Source organism: Nothoprocta perdicaria, unplaced genomic scaffold (genome assembly GCF_003342845.1).
Source record: "Nothoprocta perdicaria isolate Ctin4 unplaced genomic scaffold, notPer1 scaffold_1, whole genome shotgun sequence".
In the NCBI taxonomy this organism is placed as follows: Eukaryota; Metazoa; Chordata; class Aves; order Tinamiformes; family Tinamidae; genus Nothoprocta; species Nothoprocta perdicaria.
Genome location: NW_020454093.1, coordinates 5391383 through 5407749, shown reverse-complemented (window position 1 = coordinate 5407749; position 16367 = coordinate 5391383). Strand labels below are relative to the sequence as shown.

The following is a 16367-nucleotide window of genomic DNA, read 5'->3' as shown; positions in this document are numbered from 1 at the left end:
GCCCGGGCGGGCGCGGCGGCTCAGCGCGGCTGTCGCTGCCCCCGCAGGCTGCCCCGCTACGCCGTGCTGCTCTGCCTCGCCAAGGGCCTCAAGGCGCTCGGCCTCTTCGAGGCCTACGACCTGCTCAAGGCCGTGCACCTCGTGCAGTTCATCTTCGTGCTGGAGCTGGGGTGAGCGAGCAGGCGGCGCGGCCGGGCGCCGTCCGGATGGGGATGGCGATGGCGATGGCGATGGGGAGGGAGAGGTGCCCAGGTGGGGACGGCGACAACCTGCTCGCACTGTTTGCGCTGCCCAAGCCTGTCGCTGCTGCCTCAGGAACCACGCAGCCTTTGCCGCTGGAAAATGGGTGATGCTGTGACAGCCCCGAGCATGGGAAACTCATCTGCTTCCAGCTTTTCCCATGAAAAGCACAGAGAAAAAGCTTTCCTCTCTATTGCGTGTGTTTCTGTAGTTCCCGGGTGCTTCAGCTGCCGCCTTTCCCCGACTGGGGGCTGCAGCGTGGAAGCTGATGACCGGTGTCCCAGCATCACCCTTGCGGTGGGCACCCCGCGCTCACCCTCTTCCCGTTATTTACACCTTGTGAATACATTTCTGGGCTTCGCACCTCACTGTCCTCAAGCACCGGAGCTGCTTCTCCCCTTCGCTTGTTCTCAGTCACAGTTGGAAAAGGAGCGTATTTTTTCAAACCATTTCTGACATATGTATTCAGTGCTGTACATATGGACAGGCTTTTGACCATATGTAGCCTGCTAATAAAAGTGCAGTATTAGTATTGTAGCTGTATTTCTCATAAAAAACTTTCCTGTCCAAGAAGATAAGTTATTTTCGTCTTTGTAAATCACGGAGCATCTTCACATTAGCTATTCTCTGAAGAAAGAATTTGTGTGTTTAATTGCCCAAAACTAAAATTCACCTGCATGAACATTTTGTTGATATCTGTTATAAGTAAAGCAGTAGAGAAAGTACAAGCAGTGAGTGTGGGCAGTGTTGTCTTTCAAAGGAAAACGTCGAAGTAGCTATTGTGAAAGCTGGGTGTGATGTGAAGACAGAGGGACTTAGTTATTTAGAGCCGGTCTGGATAAAAAGCTGTTTGCTAATATGCTAATAAAAAAAATGTTCTCCTTTTAACAGCTCTGCCTTTTTTATGGTTTTGTTTCAAAAACCATTTTCTTCTGGAAAAGTGATAACCAAGCGTCAGGTGAGTTGACCTGTATGACATCTTTGTAGATATTTTAGACAACATGACTCTTGACTCATTGCTCAGAAAGTAGGAAGAAATTGCATGCATACACCATGTTTGTTCTTATCGGCGTGTGCTGAAGGATAGCCCCAGAAATGTCCCAAGTGCGGCTGGTTTTATGAATAGAAGTTTTGGTGGAATTCAAAAAGTGTGCACAGAAATAAATCCCATCTTTGCTCTGTATTCGGAAAAAAATGTCTAAGATTTCAATTTTACTAAGAAGTTTTAAGTTATTATTTCCAAAAATGAATTTTTAAAAACTTCCATTTAAAATTTATTAAATATTAAGTGCTAGTTGAATTACAAATTACTTCCTGAAGAGAGAATTAAACAAATGCAAAAACACTTATAGACCAAACCCCTAAATCCTGAATGTTTTACACACACATTGCCTGTGATTATCAGACATGTACAGCATTTACAGCATAGTTTTTGACAGATAAATGATCACAGTTCTTCTTCCTAACAGAGTGGAGATTGTTTCTTTTTGAAAAGACTTCAGACTGTGCTGTAGAACCTAATAAGAAGGAAAAAAACCCTGCTTTTTATTTTGTCCAAACCAACACAAACTGTTTGGCAAAGCAGGCAAGAAGGGGTTAATGATACTTGATGTTTTGCAGACTTTGTGGAGCCACTGTGCTAGAAAAATGTTACCAGTGGGGTTTATTTTAACACTGTGGAGGAAATGATAATGAAATATCTTTCTTTTTGTAGTGGATCAAAATTTTTAAGCATGCTGTTGTGGGATGTATCATTTCACTCTTGTGGTTTTTTGGCCTTACTCTTTGTGGACCACTGAGGTAAATATGTACAGTAAATAATGCTTTATCTCCTCAAGCCAATTTTTGTGACCTTTCCCTGTGTGGCCTATTGTTTCTCATTTTGTATCTGTCAGTCCATGATGCCAACCAGTTGTTTGCTTTTTTGAATTTTAAAATTACATGAATGCTTTTTTTTTTTTCCTGTGTACATTCTTTTGTATTTTGAAAGAGCTACGTAAAAATATCTCTTAACTCTGTCTTTGATAAGATGTCAGTGACAGTCTTGCTAGTGCTTAAATTATTGCTGTGAACAGTAAGATTCCTGCCTGTTGTGGGGACTGTGGTTCGCCTTGTTTCCCTAGTCTCATCTCTCTAATCACCCTGTGTACTTAACTGTTTGAAATCCATGGTTTGGCAGCGAGCAGTAGCAGTTTGCCTTACTGTGTCAGGTGCCTAGAATTTATTTCTCCATTTGTTGCAAGGCCCAGGTTTGGTACCTGAAGGAGACAGAATGCGAGTCAGAAATTCTCAGTTTCAGCAGCTAAGAGGCTCTGGAGGTGCATAAACTACTGAACCATCAACACCTCAATAAGCCAGATGAAATACAGCAGAGTATATCCTTCTTTTCTGGGGAGTCATAGAATAGAAACTTCAGTTCGCAGAAGATATTGTCATGGAAAAAGTAATTTCGCCTGAACAACTTAGTATCTTGTTGCATTATGAAAAGATTACATTTTGAAGTAATCTATAAATAAGTAACTGTAATCTGCTACTTGAGCTAGGAAATTCTTTGTTTTGTGACATGTCTAGCATGTCACCAGCTAATTCTGTTTCTGGAAAGGCTCTGGATTTACAGTTATCCTTTCAAAATTTTTAAACTTGCCATATAAAGCATAGATTAAATCTATGAGCTCCGTTTTCCTGAGTTTTAGCTGAAATAGTACATCAAGCATGTGCGGCAATCTCCTTTTGAATGGGCTAAGTGTTGCTGTGTATCTTCTTTTTTATTTTTTGGATAGGACGTTGTTGCTGTTTGAGCACAGCGATGTGGTTGTGCTATCACTCCTCAGTGTTCTGTTCACAAACTCAGGTGGAGGACCAGCAAAGGTATTTAAATATATTCTGACAAAAATAACATCTACTGTATACTAGAAGTACAAGTATCTCCTGCTGTAGAAAGAAACCAGTGATTCAGGCCTATGTTAGTTTAAAAAAAAAAAAGGTTAAAAAAAATCACGGTCCACTCTTAAGCTAGGGCTTGTGTGTAGCTCCTTGATACCACCAAGCATTGAACCACGATGCTGAAGCAACTGTCTGTTTTGGCAAGAGAAGTAGACCATGAAGAGGGAAACAGACTTGATATTCGTAACATACAGTTTCTAGTGCAATGGTGGTTTGCCCCAACTTACCTGGCAAATCTAAAAACCAAAATTCTATAAAACTATATTGTCAAGATCACCTTTTCCAAGGAGTTTTTTTCTTTTGTTTCTCATACTCAACTAAAATATGCTTACCTCAATCGGGGCGGGGGGGATGGGAACAGGGCCTTTTTTTATTGTAGTCTTTAATGTTTATCAGTTACAGCGTGTTATAAAAATACTGGGTTCTTTGTTTGTTTGTTTGTATTTTTTTTATTATTTTTATTTTTTTCCAGACAAGAGGTGCTGCATTTTTCATCATAGCTGTCATCTGCTTATTGCTTTTTGATAACGATGATCTCATGGCTAAAATAGCAGAACATCGTATCCTTCCTTTTTATGTGTGAGGAGAATAAAAACCTTAACTGACAACATCTGTCAAAACATTGGGTTTGAGAGGATAAAAGAGAACGGAATACTAAGTTGAATGCACTGAATTAAATATGCATATATTTTCCTTGATAGGAGTCCTCACTTATGAGACTGCTCCAGTGTAAGATTTTACTTTTCTGTCTGAAAATAATGATATCTATGGTAAACTGAATGGCATTGTTACTTTGGTGGTAGAATCTGTAACTGGTTTTAAGCTAATTTGCAGTTATAGAGGTCCCTTTTCTGTTTGCTCATATCAGGTCACTCAGGATTGCTGAGCATTTGAAACATTCTTGATAAGCTTTCCTCTTGGAGAATTCTAGAACAAACGACTGTTGCCTAAGTATTTTCAAAAAAGTTTGATTTACCTGCCTGGCAACTTGGTATATGCAGAAAGATAGTTTTATACTTTTACTGATACGGTAGTTGTCACAGTTCAGCAGCTAGGCTGAAAAGCCATGTGAAATAGCCTGGAAAAGCTTCAGCAATGATGGAGACTGGGCTGCAAATGGAAGCTGACAAACGTTCTTGTTAAGCTGATGAACACATTGCAAGTTGGTCAGAAGGAAGTTTCCAAAAGGTCTGCTCATACAGACCTATAACTAGATATATAGGAGGAAAAAAAAAAAAAAAGTGCATCTAATGTTGGACACCAACAACAAAGTCCATAGGTGACAGCAAGTTAAAAGTAAATTTTCTGCAATTCCATGAAAGAGCATGGAATTGCAACTATATTGAGAAACAACTTTGATTAATCGACTGAGTTTTCAGCGAGTAAAGTGTCCTCTACTTGATTTCTGAAAAAAAAATAGCATTGCCTCAGTATTTGATGGATTATGCTTGTCAATTAGTCTAACTTCCTAAGGTGTGAATACTTATAAACCCAGAAGAAATTATTGTACTTTAGACATGTCACTGTTATAATGCTTTTAGTGAAAGTGAATCTACATTTTAATTCTATTGACTTTACATTTTTACATCTACCTGCGTGAATTAAAGTAAGCCTATGTATCATGATTATTTTCTGTGCATTATTCAAAAAAGATTCTGCCTTAATATTTTAAAATTCCTTTTTTTCCCCAAGTACTTTTAAATATTTGTCTTTTGTGGGAATGTATTCTTTTCTTAACTTTAGAAATCTAGCAAACTTTTGAAGCTCAGTTTGCTTCCTTCTGCTTTCTTCTGCTACCCTGTCTGTTCTTTGTTTAAAAAAAAAGAAAAAAAGAAAATTCTTCCTTAATCTCTTTTTATTTAGCTGAAGGGCACCATGACAGTGCTCTTACCCATGTTCTATATACAATCATTGCTTTCCTGGGTGTTGCAGATCACAAGGTAAGCTAACTTATTGGTTTTCATTGTCTGATATTTGTCTGTGGTTGGTTGGTAGGAATCTGCCTGAATCAAAAACAGTAAGAAAAGTCAACATAGATGCCTGAACCTCCATCTCCTGCTCAGCTGGAACAGAACCAGCTCCCTATTTTTTTTTTATTTAAACATCTTTGCTGAAAAAAGTCAGTTCAGTTTCAGTTGAACACAATTTAGGAATCGGCTGAAACATTCAGGAAGCTAAACCATATGATATACAGTGTTTTGTTGCTGTTTTTCAGTTCTTCCTCAGGCTTTCCTTTGCAACAGAGGCGTGTATATGAAGACAAAGATTCTGATGTTTCCATGCTTCAACAGTATCTTATACGTGGTGGGATGGGTAATTGTGTATCCCAGTTTTAGTGTGTGGGATTGACCTAGCTGTTCGGTTACTCTTGTTGCTACAGTGGGTGTATGGAGGACTTTTAAAACAGAAATCTGTAGCAGCTCAGAGAGTGTTAATGTGAAAATAAATCAGATAGTTGAGACAGGGGCTGGTTGTCTGTATACAGAGCAGTGTGTGATTCAAGAGTGATAGGAGGCCATTTCTGTTAGGAATGTCCTCTGATTCATTTATGGAATAACTAAATGAAAATATTAAGTAGTATATGAAGGTAAAAATAAAGGTAAGTGAATGGAAAGATTGTGAAAGGGTTAGAAAAAGGATGAAGCGACATGACATTTTTGTGTTCAACATACTTTCAACATTTTGCTTTTTGTTGTAAGGTTTGTTTTTTTAAATGAAAATACTGTGTTGGGGTTTTTTGTGTGTTTTGAACGAGGTATTCAGCTCATAAGAAACACTGATGGAATGCCTTACCCTGTTTCCAGGGAGGAGTGCTGCTTCTGGTCCTGGCCTTGTGCTGCAAGGTTGGCTTTCACATGGCTTCCCGAAAGCTCTCTGTGGACGTGGGTGGCGCCAAGCGCCTCCAGGCTTTGTCCCATCTCGTGTCCGTCCTTCTGCTGAGCCCGTGGGTCGTCGTGCTCTCGCTGACAACAGAGGTAACACAGCAAGGGCACGTTAGCAAAAGGAGCTCGTTTTCTGTAGTGCTTCGGCTCCTGAAGCGGCTTAAATCTGTCCTTGACGACCTTGTTAGTCTTGAAGGTGTCTTAATCTAAGCGAAACTCCTATTTGAAGGAGTTTTCTGTATTTGATGCACATCTTTGCATAATAACTCTATTTCTTCTTTTCAGCTTCAGATGCTATATCCTAGATATTTTTACTAACATTGTGTAAGGATTAATGACTATGTAAACACAGCTACCCCCCCCCCTTTTTTTTTCTTTTAAGGAATATATAGTAATATAAAGACATGTTCATTATGCCTTTATGGAGAGTAAAGCAATGCAAATATGATATTTCTTTTAAGTCTGTGAAAATACTTTAAGCTGCTATAATGCTCCATAGTTATATGTGTCCTTCTGTAGTTTGAATTTTGGTTTTCTTATGCTAGAAATATTTGTGCTGATGTATTGTTGATATTATTTATCAAGAAAGTGCACTAGATTTAAAGCTGCTTATGTGACTGATCTAATAATGAACAATCCTGTTTGAAACATTTTTTTTTTTTTTTTTTTTTACAGAGTAAAGTAGAGTCCTGGTCTTCTCTCATCATGCCTTTCATAACAGTCATCTTTTTTGTTGTCATCTTGGATTTCTATGTGGAGTCTATATGCTCTGTCAAGATGGAAGCTTCCAAGTGTGCTCGTTACGGATCCTTTCTCATTTTCACTAGTGCACTGCTTTTTGGCAACTTTTGGACACATCCAATAACAGACCAGCTCCGAGCTATGAACAAGCCGCCGCACCAGGAAAGCACAGAGCACGTCCTTTCTGGAGGAGTGGTAGTGAGTGCTGTTTTTTTCATTTTATGTACGTATTCTTATTTATCTTTTAATAGATCTGTTAAATTCGTATATTATTTAGAACCTGTTTTGAAAATGATGCTGGTCAAAATGCTTTTGAATGGGTTTCATGGTTTTTCTCTGAATAAATGGGCATGCGATTTTATTCCATTTTACTGTCTACACAAAAGAATATAATAGATTTATTTCCCCCCAAAAGCGATGATCTAATCTAACATAGCAGTAAAATCGAAGGGCAGACCTCCAGATGAGGTCGACAAGCACTTTGCTGCCCTGCATATTGCATGTCCTCTTTGAACACTTGCATTCTGAACATGCTCCGAAGCTTAGAAACGGCAACAAAAACCTGACTACGTTTCCTTGCAGCTGCCAATATCCTGTCCTCCCCCTCCAGGAAAGGGCAGAAAGGCACCCTTATTGGCTATTCCCCCGAAGGCACTCCTCTCTATCACTTCATGGGCGATGCCTTGCAGCAGAGCTCCCAGTCCCTGCCCCGCTTTATTAAAGAGTCGCTGAAGCAAATCCTGGAGGAATACGATTCGAGACAGATCTTCTACTTCCTGTGCCTCAACCTGGTAAGCGCCCGCTCGCTGCCAAGCCTAGCGAGGGAGCCCGGAAAGAAGAGCTGCGCTAAAGGCTCTCGGGTGTGTTTGCTTGAAAGGACACTAGGTAGTCTCGTAAAATAGGATCTTAAAGTACATACTTATGCCAGTCTTAAGTGGCAGGGCTCATCGCTTTGCTGTCGCAATGGGTCTGGATTTTATGTGTAACTGTTGTTCCAGTAAGCAAATAATTACATAAGGATTAGAACAGTCTTGCTCAAGATTGAGGTATCTCAATGTTTCCAGCAGATAACCTCAAAGTAGTGAGGCCTTCAAGGTTTGAGATAACAAAAAGGGTACAGTTGCACCATTTGTGTCATTTTTGTGTCATTTTTGGAATAGCCTTTTATTTCTAACTTCTCTCTTTCCTTTCTTTCCAAAAAAGATGATGCAATAAGCAAAATTAATAAGCTTTCACAAGAATTTTCCAAGAAAGTAGGGGGAAAAACTTGAAGGGTCTGCTAGAGTTTGAGGAGCTACACTGTGGAAACTGAGATAAAGAAAAGAGAAAGGGAATTTCAGAGAAAGGGAATTTCAGGAATTTCAGCCTCTTTTCAGTGATGGACAGTGATAGGACTAGAGGAAATGGCTTCAAACTGAAGCATCGGAAGTTCCACAGGAACTTAAGGAAGCATTTCTTCACTGTGAGGGTGACAAAGCACTGGAACAGGCTGCCCAGAGAGGTTGTGGAGTCTCCTTCTTTGGAGATCTTTAAAACCCGCTTGGATGCAGCCCTGTGCCACGTGCTCTAGGTGACCCTGCGTGAGCAGGGGGGTTGGACTCGATGACCTCTGAGGTCCCTTCCAACCTTCGGCATTCTGTGATTCTATGATTCTAATTTTAACTTCATAGGCAAATTAACTAAAAAAGAATAGCTAAAGCATACAGAAGAAATATTTATCACAAATGTTTCCTCACGGGTCTTCTCAAAACTCATTTGTAAGATATTAACAGTCAACTAATCGGTGATTTTTTTTTTTTTTCCAGAACAAGCTGTTAAAAACAGTAACTGGAAATAACTTTCACTGCATTTTAATAACATGCTTTTCAGAAGCCTTCTGTCTGATCGGTCCATAGCAGAATTGATGGTCATTTGGATATAATATTTCAATTTGCTGTAACCAATGCTTGCTTTTTGGAGGATTCCAAAATCATTAGATAAGACAATATTGAACTTTTCTATTGAAATAAATTAGAGGAATAAATTATTACCAACAATTAATTTGATCATTTGTCATTTCTAAACTGCTTGTCATATCAGCCACCCTGTTGGTGCTGTTTAATATTATATCTCTTAATTTGATTTCACATTTCTTTACGTAGAGTACTTAGTCTAGTCTAACAAATTAAAAGCAACTACTTTCTTATAAGTTATTATTTTGCAGTAGAGAAATATCTAAAAATCGTGGAAAAGGTGTTTGTATTTTATATGAGATAAAAATCTTTGCATTTTAGAGTTTTGGGGGGTGTGGTTTTTGTGTATGTCTCTCTTTTTGTTTGTTTTGAGGGTGTGTGTGTGTGTGTGTTTTGCTCTTGTTTGTTTGTTTTAAAGTGCAGCTGCATTTAAAGTCCAGGGGGGTTGGTCTAGATGATCTCTAGAGGCCCCTTCCAACCTCAACCATTCTGTGATTCTGTGAACTGCATCTTTCTTCCCTCATTTAGCCATTTGCAGTGGCTTTTACAAAATGAGCCTGTAAATGACGACTTCGAGGTTTCCAAGTAGCTACAATAATTGCACAAGTTTTGCCTTTCCTATCGATAGGAAGGTTGGACTAGATGATTTCTAGAGGTCCCTTCCAACCTTGAATATTCTGTGATTCTGTAAACAGTGCAAGTGAAACAGCTGCGGGGCCAGCCCTACTTTAACACTGGTACTGAATCCAGCCAGAATTGTTCACTGCTGCTTTGCACCAGGAGGTGCTGCTTTGTTATGATCTCTGTTAGAAAGGCACTCGGATTCGGTAAAGAATCTCATAAAATACCACTCGTTAGAGCTAACACTATAAGGGAAAAGAGGATTAGCACAGATAAACTGACATCCCCTTCAGACACCGGGAACCTTGGTTTGTAAAACATCAATCGGGGCACAGTGTACCATGCAGATCTAGTTATCAAAAGGATATCACACTTCGGTCTTTTAAGCATTTAGAGGCTTTTCTCAATAAAAAAGTTCTGTTCCTCACTTCTGCTGTCAAACGAGAGGGCCGTTCCCACGAGAAACGGTTGCTCCTAGATAAAGGCAAGGCCACGCAGCTGGTGCCGTGGCCGGTGCCAAGGGGGAGCTGCCTGCAGGCTCCTGCTTCCAGGCAGCTCCTGAGCTGCCCTGTCCATGCAGCCAAGCAGAGCTCGGCGCGGCCTCGGCCTGCTCACGGTAGCTCCTCTGTGCATCACCAACTCCTCGGCACGCAGGGGCTTTCTGCTCGTTCAGGAAGAGAATGCTTACAAGCCACGCTGTGCGGTGCCACTTCGTATCCTAAATAAACCGTTTTTGTCTTCCCTTGCAGGGAGTAGGGAGGTTGGTTCCCAAAGAGCCTCATCCAGTGTCTCATGACCAATGGTCATATGACTAATTTTGATGAGAAAGAAGCGGTTTAGCAGGTCTTTGAACAATTCCATTGAAAACTCAAATGTCCTTAGCGAAGAGCATTGTGGCAACCACCAGGAGATTAAGGAAAATTAAAGGAAAATTAAGGAAAATCGAATTTAATTTTCAGGGAAACTTTCAAATCTTTTCTCATTTTAGGCATTCACTTTTGTGGAGCTTTTCTATGGAGTGTGGACCAATAGCCTTGGTCTTATTTCTGATGGATTTCACATGCTTTTTGATTGTTCTGCTTTAGTGATGGGGCTTTTTGCTGCTCTAATGACGAGATGGAAAGCAACTCGCATATTTTCCTATGGGTATGTATGCTAACCTTTTTTAAGGAGTATCTGAAAAGTTTGCTGCTTACTCCTTCACAAGTAGAAGTTTGCTGCTTCACTCCTTCTTTATAGATATGTTCAGGATACTTTAGCAATGCTTGCTTCTTGCTTAAAAAAAAAAAAAAAAAAAAGAAAAAAAAAAAGAAATTCTTCCATACATACTAATATTAGTGCACTCTTACTCCAGGCAAAAGATTTCTGAAAAGTTAACACTTCGTTAGCATTAAAGTCTACAGATAAGGCTTTCTCGCTGTGAATATCATTTAGAAATATCAGTCTCTCTTATCTATGTACATACATCAAACAAAAATACTTAAAGTTGATGTACCTGTATTGTGTTTCCTCTGCAACTTTCAAAAAATACATGGTTAAATTCCATAGGCATCTAGTAGTTTGAAACCATATATGTGCCATGTATGAGATATATATATATACACACATATATTTTTTTTTAAAGGAAGTATTTAGCTTGTTAAAGCTACCAGTGTTTAGGCAGTTGCAACCTAGCTACCTGATGGGCTGAAACAGATAATAACCCAGAAATTAATGCATGATTCTGTAGTATTGTGAGTGGAGGAGGAAATCAAATCACTCTTGTAGTACATTTAATGCAGCATGATGAACTTTACCTTTGAAATTTGTTTAAGGTACCTATTCTTCCTTCTGAAATGTGTGTATTTATATATTTATATTTTTTTTCTTTCAGGTATGGACGTGTAGAAATTCTCTCTGGGTTTATTAACGGGCTCTTCCTTTTGGTGATTGCTTTCTTTGTCTTCACGGAATCAGTGGCCAGGCTGGTAGATCCTCCAGACATAGATACAAATATGTTAACAGTAAGTTCTGTCGTTTTGAGTCTTGTTTTGCACTTAACAGTTTGCTTAAGTCCATCTTTCTTTTTTCCTTGTCATAAAGGTTTAAGTTGCATACCTAAAAGACATGTAGAGCATATAGTTCTGATTTTAAAATCCAAGCCATATCTCGTGTTAAAGTATGCGATATATGAAAGTGAATGTAATTTAATTGTAAAATTTAAGTTGGTGTTATTTCTAAAGAGGCTACAGCTCTAATCTTTTTCAGAGACCAGTCTTTCTGTAGTGAAAGGTGTTAAGAAAATAATTGTTTCCTACAAGACTAAATTTCAAAACAAACTTATATAGGAAATTCTTCTGGTGAGGAATCCACACTAGAATAACTCTTTTGTTGCTACTGACATGCTTCCAATTTCCTTTGTTGTTGTTTGTAGTTTTTAATTACATAGTGTCTCTCATTACTATATTCTAGAGTATCGACTCGCTCCTCTAGGGCTGTGTAGTGAAGCTAATGACTTTTGTTCTGTGCGCCTCGCAGCCGGTGTCCGTCGGGGGGCTCCTCGTGAACCTTGTCGGTATCTGCGCCTTCAGCCACGCGCACTCGCACGGGGCGCCCCGCGCGGGCTGCCACGCGCACGAGCACGGCCACGCGCACCACGGCCACGCGCACGGCGAGCACGGCCACGCGCACGGCGCCGCCGCCGCGCCCATGAACGCCAACATGAGAGGCAAGTGCGCGCAAAGAGCGACGCCGCCGCTTCAACAAGCCCCCGGTTTCAAACCAAAACTGGGCTCTCTGTGGCTCTTAGAACCTCCCTCCGTTAGGGGACTGACAAGCTTTAGCATAGTTTGCATTTAATTTCTCAAACTTTTAAAGCCAAACTCTTCAGTAAACAGAGAAACATAACTCGAAGCACTGCTTTGCACAGCTTCCTTGGATTTGTGTGATATCTTGTTGGTGACTCTTGAGGACTAATAAAACAATACTTCCTCATTTGTCCCAAGCGTAATTGGAAATTCTTCAAGTCTTTGTTTCTCCCTTCCACGTAGAAGCACAAGTGCAAGGTCTCTGTTTATAAAGATATTGCCATACTTGGAGGTGTCATGTGACAGCTGGTTTTAAAAACACTGCGGAAAGGGATAAGAAGGAGAATAACCAAGGCAGACCAGCCGTCCAGAGTATGCTTTTATTTTGGTGCAGGAGATAAGATGAAATGCTCTTTTTCAAATCTAAATCAGAGACTAACGGAGAAGGATGAAATAGAAAATCTTTTCCCCTATTACTTAAAAAATACTTACCGTGTATCTTATTAAAATCAATGAAAGAATGAGGTTTTGTGTAAGCTACTCAGAGCTTAATCATTTTGGCTAGCAGTCTCATTTCACTGGTTATTTTACATCAGTTATAGTTCAATTACATTTTTGTTCTGTCGACTCTGTTGTTGTTTTGCATATTTTTAAAGTCTAATTCTCTTATTGTTTCAACATTCTTTTAAATCTTGATACTGAAGTAGCACTAATCTCATGAATAGTTAGAGGTTATTTTTCAATTAGCATTTTTGAGTATATCCTGAGAAAGCTACTATGAAAGCAATATAAAGAACTATTTCTAGCGGCAGCTGATAAACAACTTTAAAAAATGGAGCAGAGTTGGAATATAAATCCAAATGATCCAAATTTTAATTAATGTCTGCCAGAATTAAGCAGCTCAGTGGATTTACAGTGATCTTTTTATCCTCTCTTAAGCATCAATGAAGCTTAATCCCTCTATCAGTGGTTAAATGATTATGATATATATTGCAAATCCCAATAACATTTAAGACTGCATATGCATGTTTGCCCTCATTAGCAAATGCTTGGTTAGATCATTGCATGTAAAGTGAAAATGGTAATTTTTACCAACTTGCAGTCAATCATTAGGAAAGGTTTTTGCAGCAGGTTGGGCATGCAAATTTAGCATCATAAATCCTGCTGTATTCCACTAATAAGTATTAAAATAAGGTTGAAAATGTGCTTCTAACAGCAGCGTTCAATATAATCACCCAGTGTGTTTTGTTTTCAGGTGTGTTTCTGCATGTGTTAGCAGACACTCTTGGCAGTGTTGGTGTTATTGTTTCCACGATATTTATTCAGCAATTTGGATGGCTGATAGCTGATCCACTCTGCTCTCTCTTTATTGCTACGTTGATTTTTCTCAGTGTTATCCCACTGTTGAAAGATGCTTGTCAAGTGCTTTTGCTGAGAATACCTCCAGAACAGGAGAAAAATCTGCATGCGGCTTTAGAAAAGGTCAGAAATGCAACTTTAAGTGTTTTCATATACAAACACACAAAGTTATAACTGTTTTTAATGGTTGTTACACAGGTAGTTCAGTGTGGCAGCTACTTTTGCATCAGACTGCTCTGTCTTATGTAAAACTTATTTTGCAGAGATTTGAATGGAGTTGTACTGCTGCAAGAATTCTGTGGGGTTGGGGAGCAGGGAGACTAAAAACCTTTTCTGAAAATGATTTCACTCACTGGCACCATACACTCACTGCCTCTGCTTTATGGATTCTTTGTGATTTCAGACAAGTATGGTCACAATTTGGGAAACCTAATTGATACTAACGAAGTAAGTAACGTGGTAATTTCCAAAAGCTGACAAGGCTTTTTCAGCTTGTTGTGCCCAATTCAGACTACAGGAGTACACCTTGCAGCAGCATCTAGTTATCACTGTTGGCTTATTTCAAGTTCAAGAACAATTGAAGTGTAAGTCATTAGAAGGTAGTAGGGAAAGCATAAGAAAAAAATAAGTTACCATAAACCAGTATGAACAGTTTTTAAAACAAATTAGACGGAAGACGTGTCTGATTTAAGTCTTGCTGTCAAACCTAAGTAGGTGCTTATTCTGGATAGTGAGGCAGCAGATGCCATAGAAATATTAAATGCCCAAACAAACTTTCTCCCTGGTCTGCCCAATGATGTAACTGCTATCTGTTCATTAAGCCATTTTTTCTCTCTTCCTATTTAGTATTGCACTCTGCATATTTTTTTTTCCGTTTGGTTTAAAAGTAATGGTTGATAATATACCTTCTTTACAGATTCAAAAAATAGATGGAGTCATATCCTACAGAGATCCCCACTTTTGGTGTCACTCTGCGAGTGTGGTAGCAGGAACAATACACGTGCAAGTGATGTCGGAGGTGATGGAGCCGAGAATTGTACAGCAGGTAAGTGCAAAGGTTTTGGCCCTAGTCCTCTGCTGCCTGTTCTTTCCTAACCCAATTTCTGTGACAGAGTGAACTTGGAAGCTACTTTGGTCGTTTCTGTAGCTGTTAGTGAATGTCTTAGAGCTGGTCTCTGATGCTGTACTAGCCCTTGCCTGCTTGTGAGGTTATTTACATAGAGCTGTTTGCTCAGACTTCTGCCAAAACAGAAAGTCCATCTGTTCCCTTCCTCCCCACGCCTGCCCCTCACTTCCCCCGCCAGTCTTTGGTTCTGCTGAAAGCAGCAGGGCATCTAGAGCCACATGCTCTAGGTGTCCTGGCTGGAGCAGCGGGGTGGGACTAGATGATCTCTAGAGGGCCCTTCCAACCTCAACCATTCTGTGATCTGCTGAGAAAAGGAGGGTTTGGTGCTGCAGTGCAGACACAAAGTGGGGAGATCTGGATGCTGGTCACGGGTTTATTACAGGCAGATTAATGTGATCTATCTGGCTTTTTTCTATCTTAAAACACAGAAGATGCTCATTTCCTTGCAGAGAGAATTAGCAATTATGCCAGAGTCATAAATCCTTATCGTCTGAAGCTTATCCCAACTTTCCAGGAAAGGGACTCCTTGTGATATTTATTTATATTTCAGACCCAGAATATTCTAAATTACTGTTATACAAAGTGTAGTACTAATGCTAACCATGCCAATTGTAATACTCAGGTTACAGCAATACTTAAAGATGCCGGAGTAAACAACCTGACTGTGCAAGTGGAGAAGGAAGCCTATTTCCAACACATGTCCGGCCTCAGTACAGGATTCCAAGATGTCCTTGCAATGACCCAGCAGCTGGAATCCATGAAATACTACAAAGATGGTACTTACATCATGTGATAAGGAACTGTGTGCTGGGGGGCATGTACACGGTGAAGCTGCAGGATTCCATAGGTGTAGCTTTTGTCACGAGAACGTGCACATAACATGTACAGAAACAAATGTACTATATATATGAATTTTTTAAGCATAATATCTTTATTAAAGTTGGATCAAGACACTTTTATAAAGAAAGATAGACTTGAATATTTGCTGTATATGTGGAAATAATTGGAATCTTAAATACAATAATTGGTGTTTATTAAACAGAAATCTTGCAACTTGTGGATGAGGACAGTTATATTCCATATCTTAAGAGAGTATGGAGTAATCACTTTGCCATGGGAAATGGAAATAGTTTAGGTTGCAGTGGAAACAATCAGCTAAAATCTTTTTGTTCATTCAAATATAGCTTGAACACTCTTTGAATAAAAAGAAGTGTACATGTTTATTATGGGGAATAAAAACTAAGCTATGAATTTTTTGCAGACTTTGTTATATAGGAATAAAATCACAGTTTTAGTATTACATCTGCATATAAATCTGTTTTTTAAATCTACTTGCTTTGATGCAGTAAATGTTTCCATTTTAGCATTTTTAAAATTATTTTTTAAGCATAAAAATTCAGCACTTGCCAACAGTGACTAATTGCAGATGCTTTTATTGGTTTTGGTTGCATGTCCTGTGTGAAAAGATTTTTTAAAAATGTAAAATATTTTGTACTTTTTTGTATGACTCTCTGCAAATGCGCTAGTTTCAGCCATAAGTTAATTCACCAGTAAACATCCACTCCCCTTCATCCAGCTAAACTTTGTCTCTTCGGGACAGAGTATTTTGTTGTTTTCTGTGTTTCCCTAGAGCTGGCCTTGATCTTTACTTTCTGTGGTGATAATTAAGTGATGCAGAGCCTCCAGTTGTGCCAAAATCTGTTTCACAGGGGCAGCT

At 39.4% G+C, this 16367-nt stretch overlaps 1 protein-coding gene across 1 annotated transcript in view; it reads left to right on the top strand.

The window, feature by feature from the left end:
- SLC30A5 (solute carrier family 30 member 5) overlaps positions 1–15844 on the top strand; it is a 17675-nt gene extending 1831 nt beyond the window's left edge. Inside the window, exons 2-16 of the mRNA XM_026035477.1 lie at positions 48–170; positions 1132–1198; positions 1955–2040; positions 3021–3108; positions 3656–3743; positions 5047–5123; positions 5988–6158; positions 6741–7029; positions 7389–7597; positions 10368–10525; positions 11253–11382; positions 11897–12086; positions 13421–13647; positions 14441–14569; positions 15273–15844. Of these exons, the coding sequence (XP_025891262.1) occupies positions 48–170; positions 1132–1198; positions 1955–2040; positions 3021–3108; positions 3656–3743; positions 5047–5123; positions 5988–6158; positions 6741–7029; positions 7389–7597; positions 10368–10525; positions 11253–11382; positions 11897–12086; positions 13421–13647; positions 14441–14569; positions 15273–15443 (2203 nt within the window). The 3' untranslated portion in view covers positions 15444–15844. The remainder of the gene's footprint in view (positions 1–47; positions 171–1131; positions 1199–1954; positions 2041–3020; positions 3109–3655; positions 3744–5046; positions 5124–5987; positions 6159–6740; positions 7030–7388; positions 7598–10367; positions 10526–11252; positions 11383–11896; positions 12087–13420; positions 13648–14440; positions 14570–15272) is intronic.
- The last annotated feature ends 523 nt before the right edge of the window (positions 15845–16367 follow it).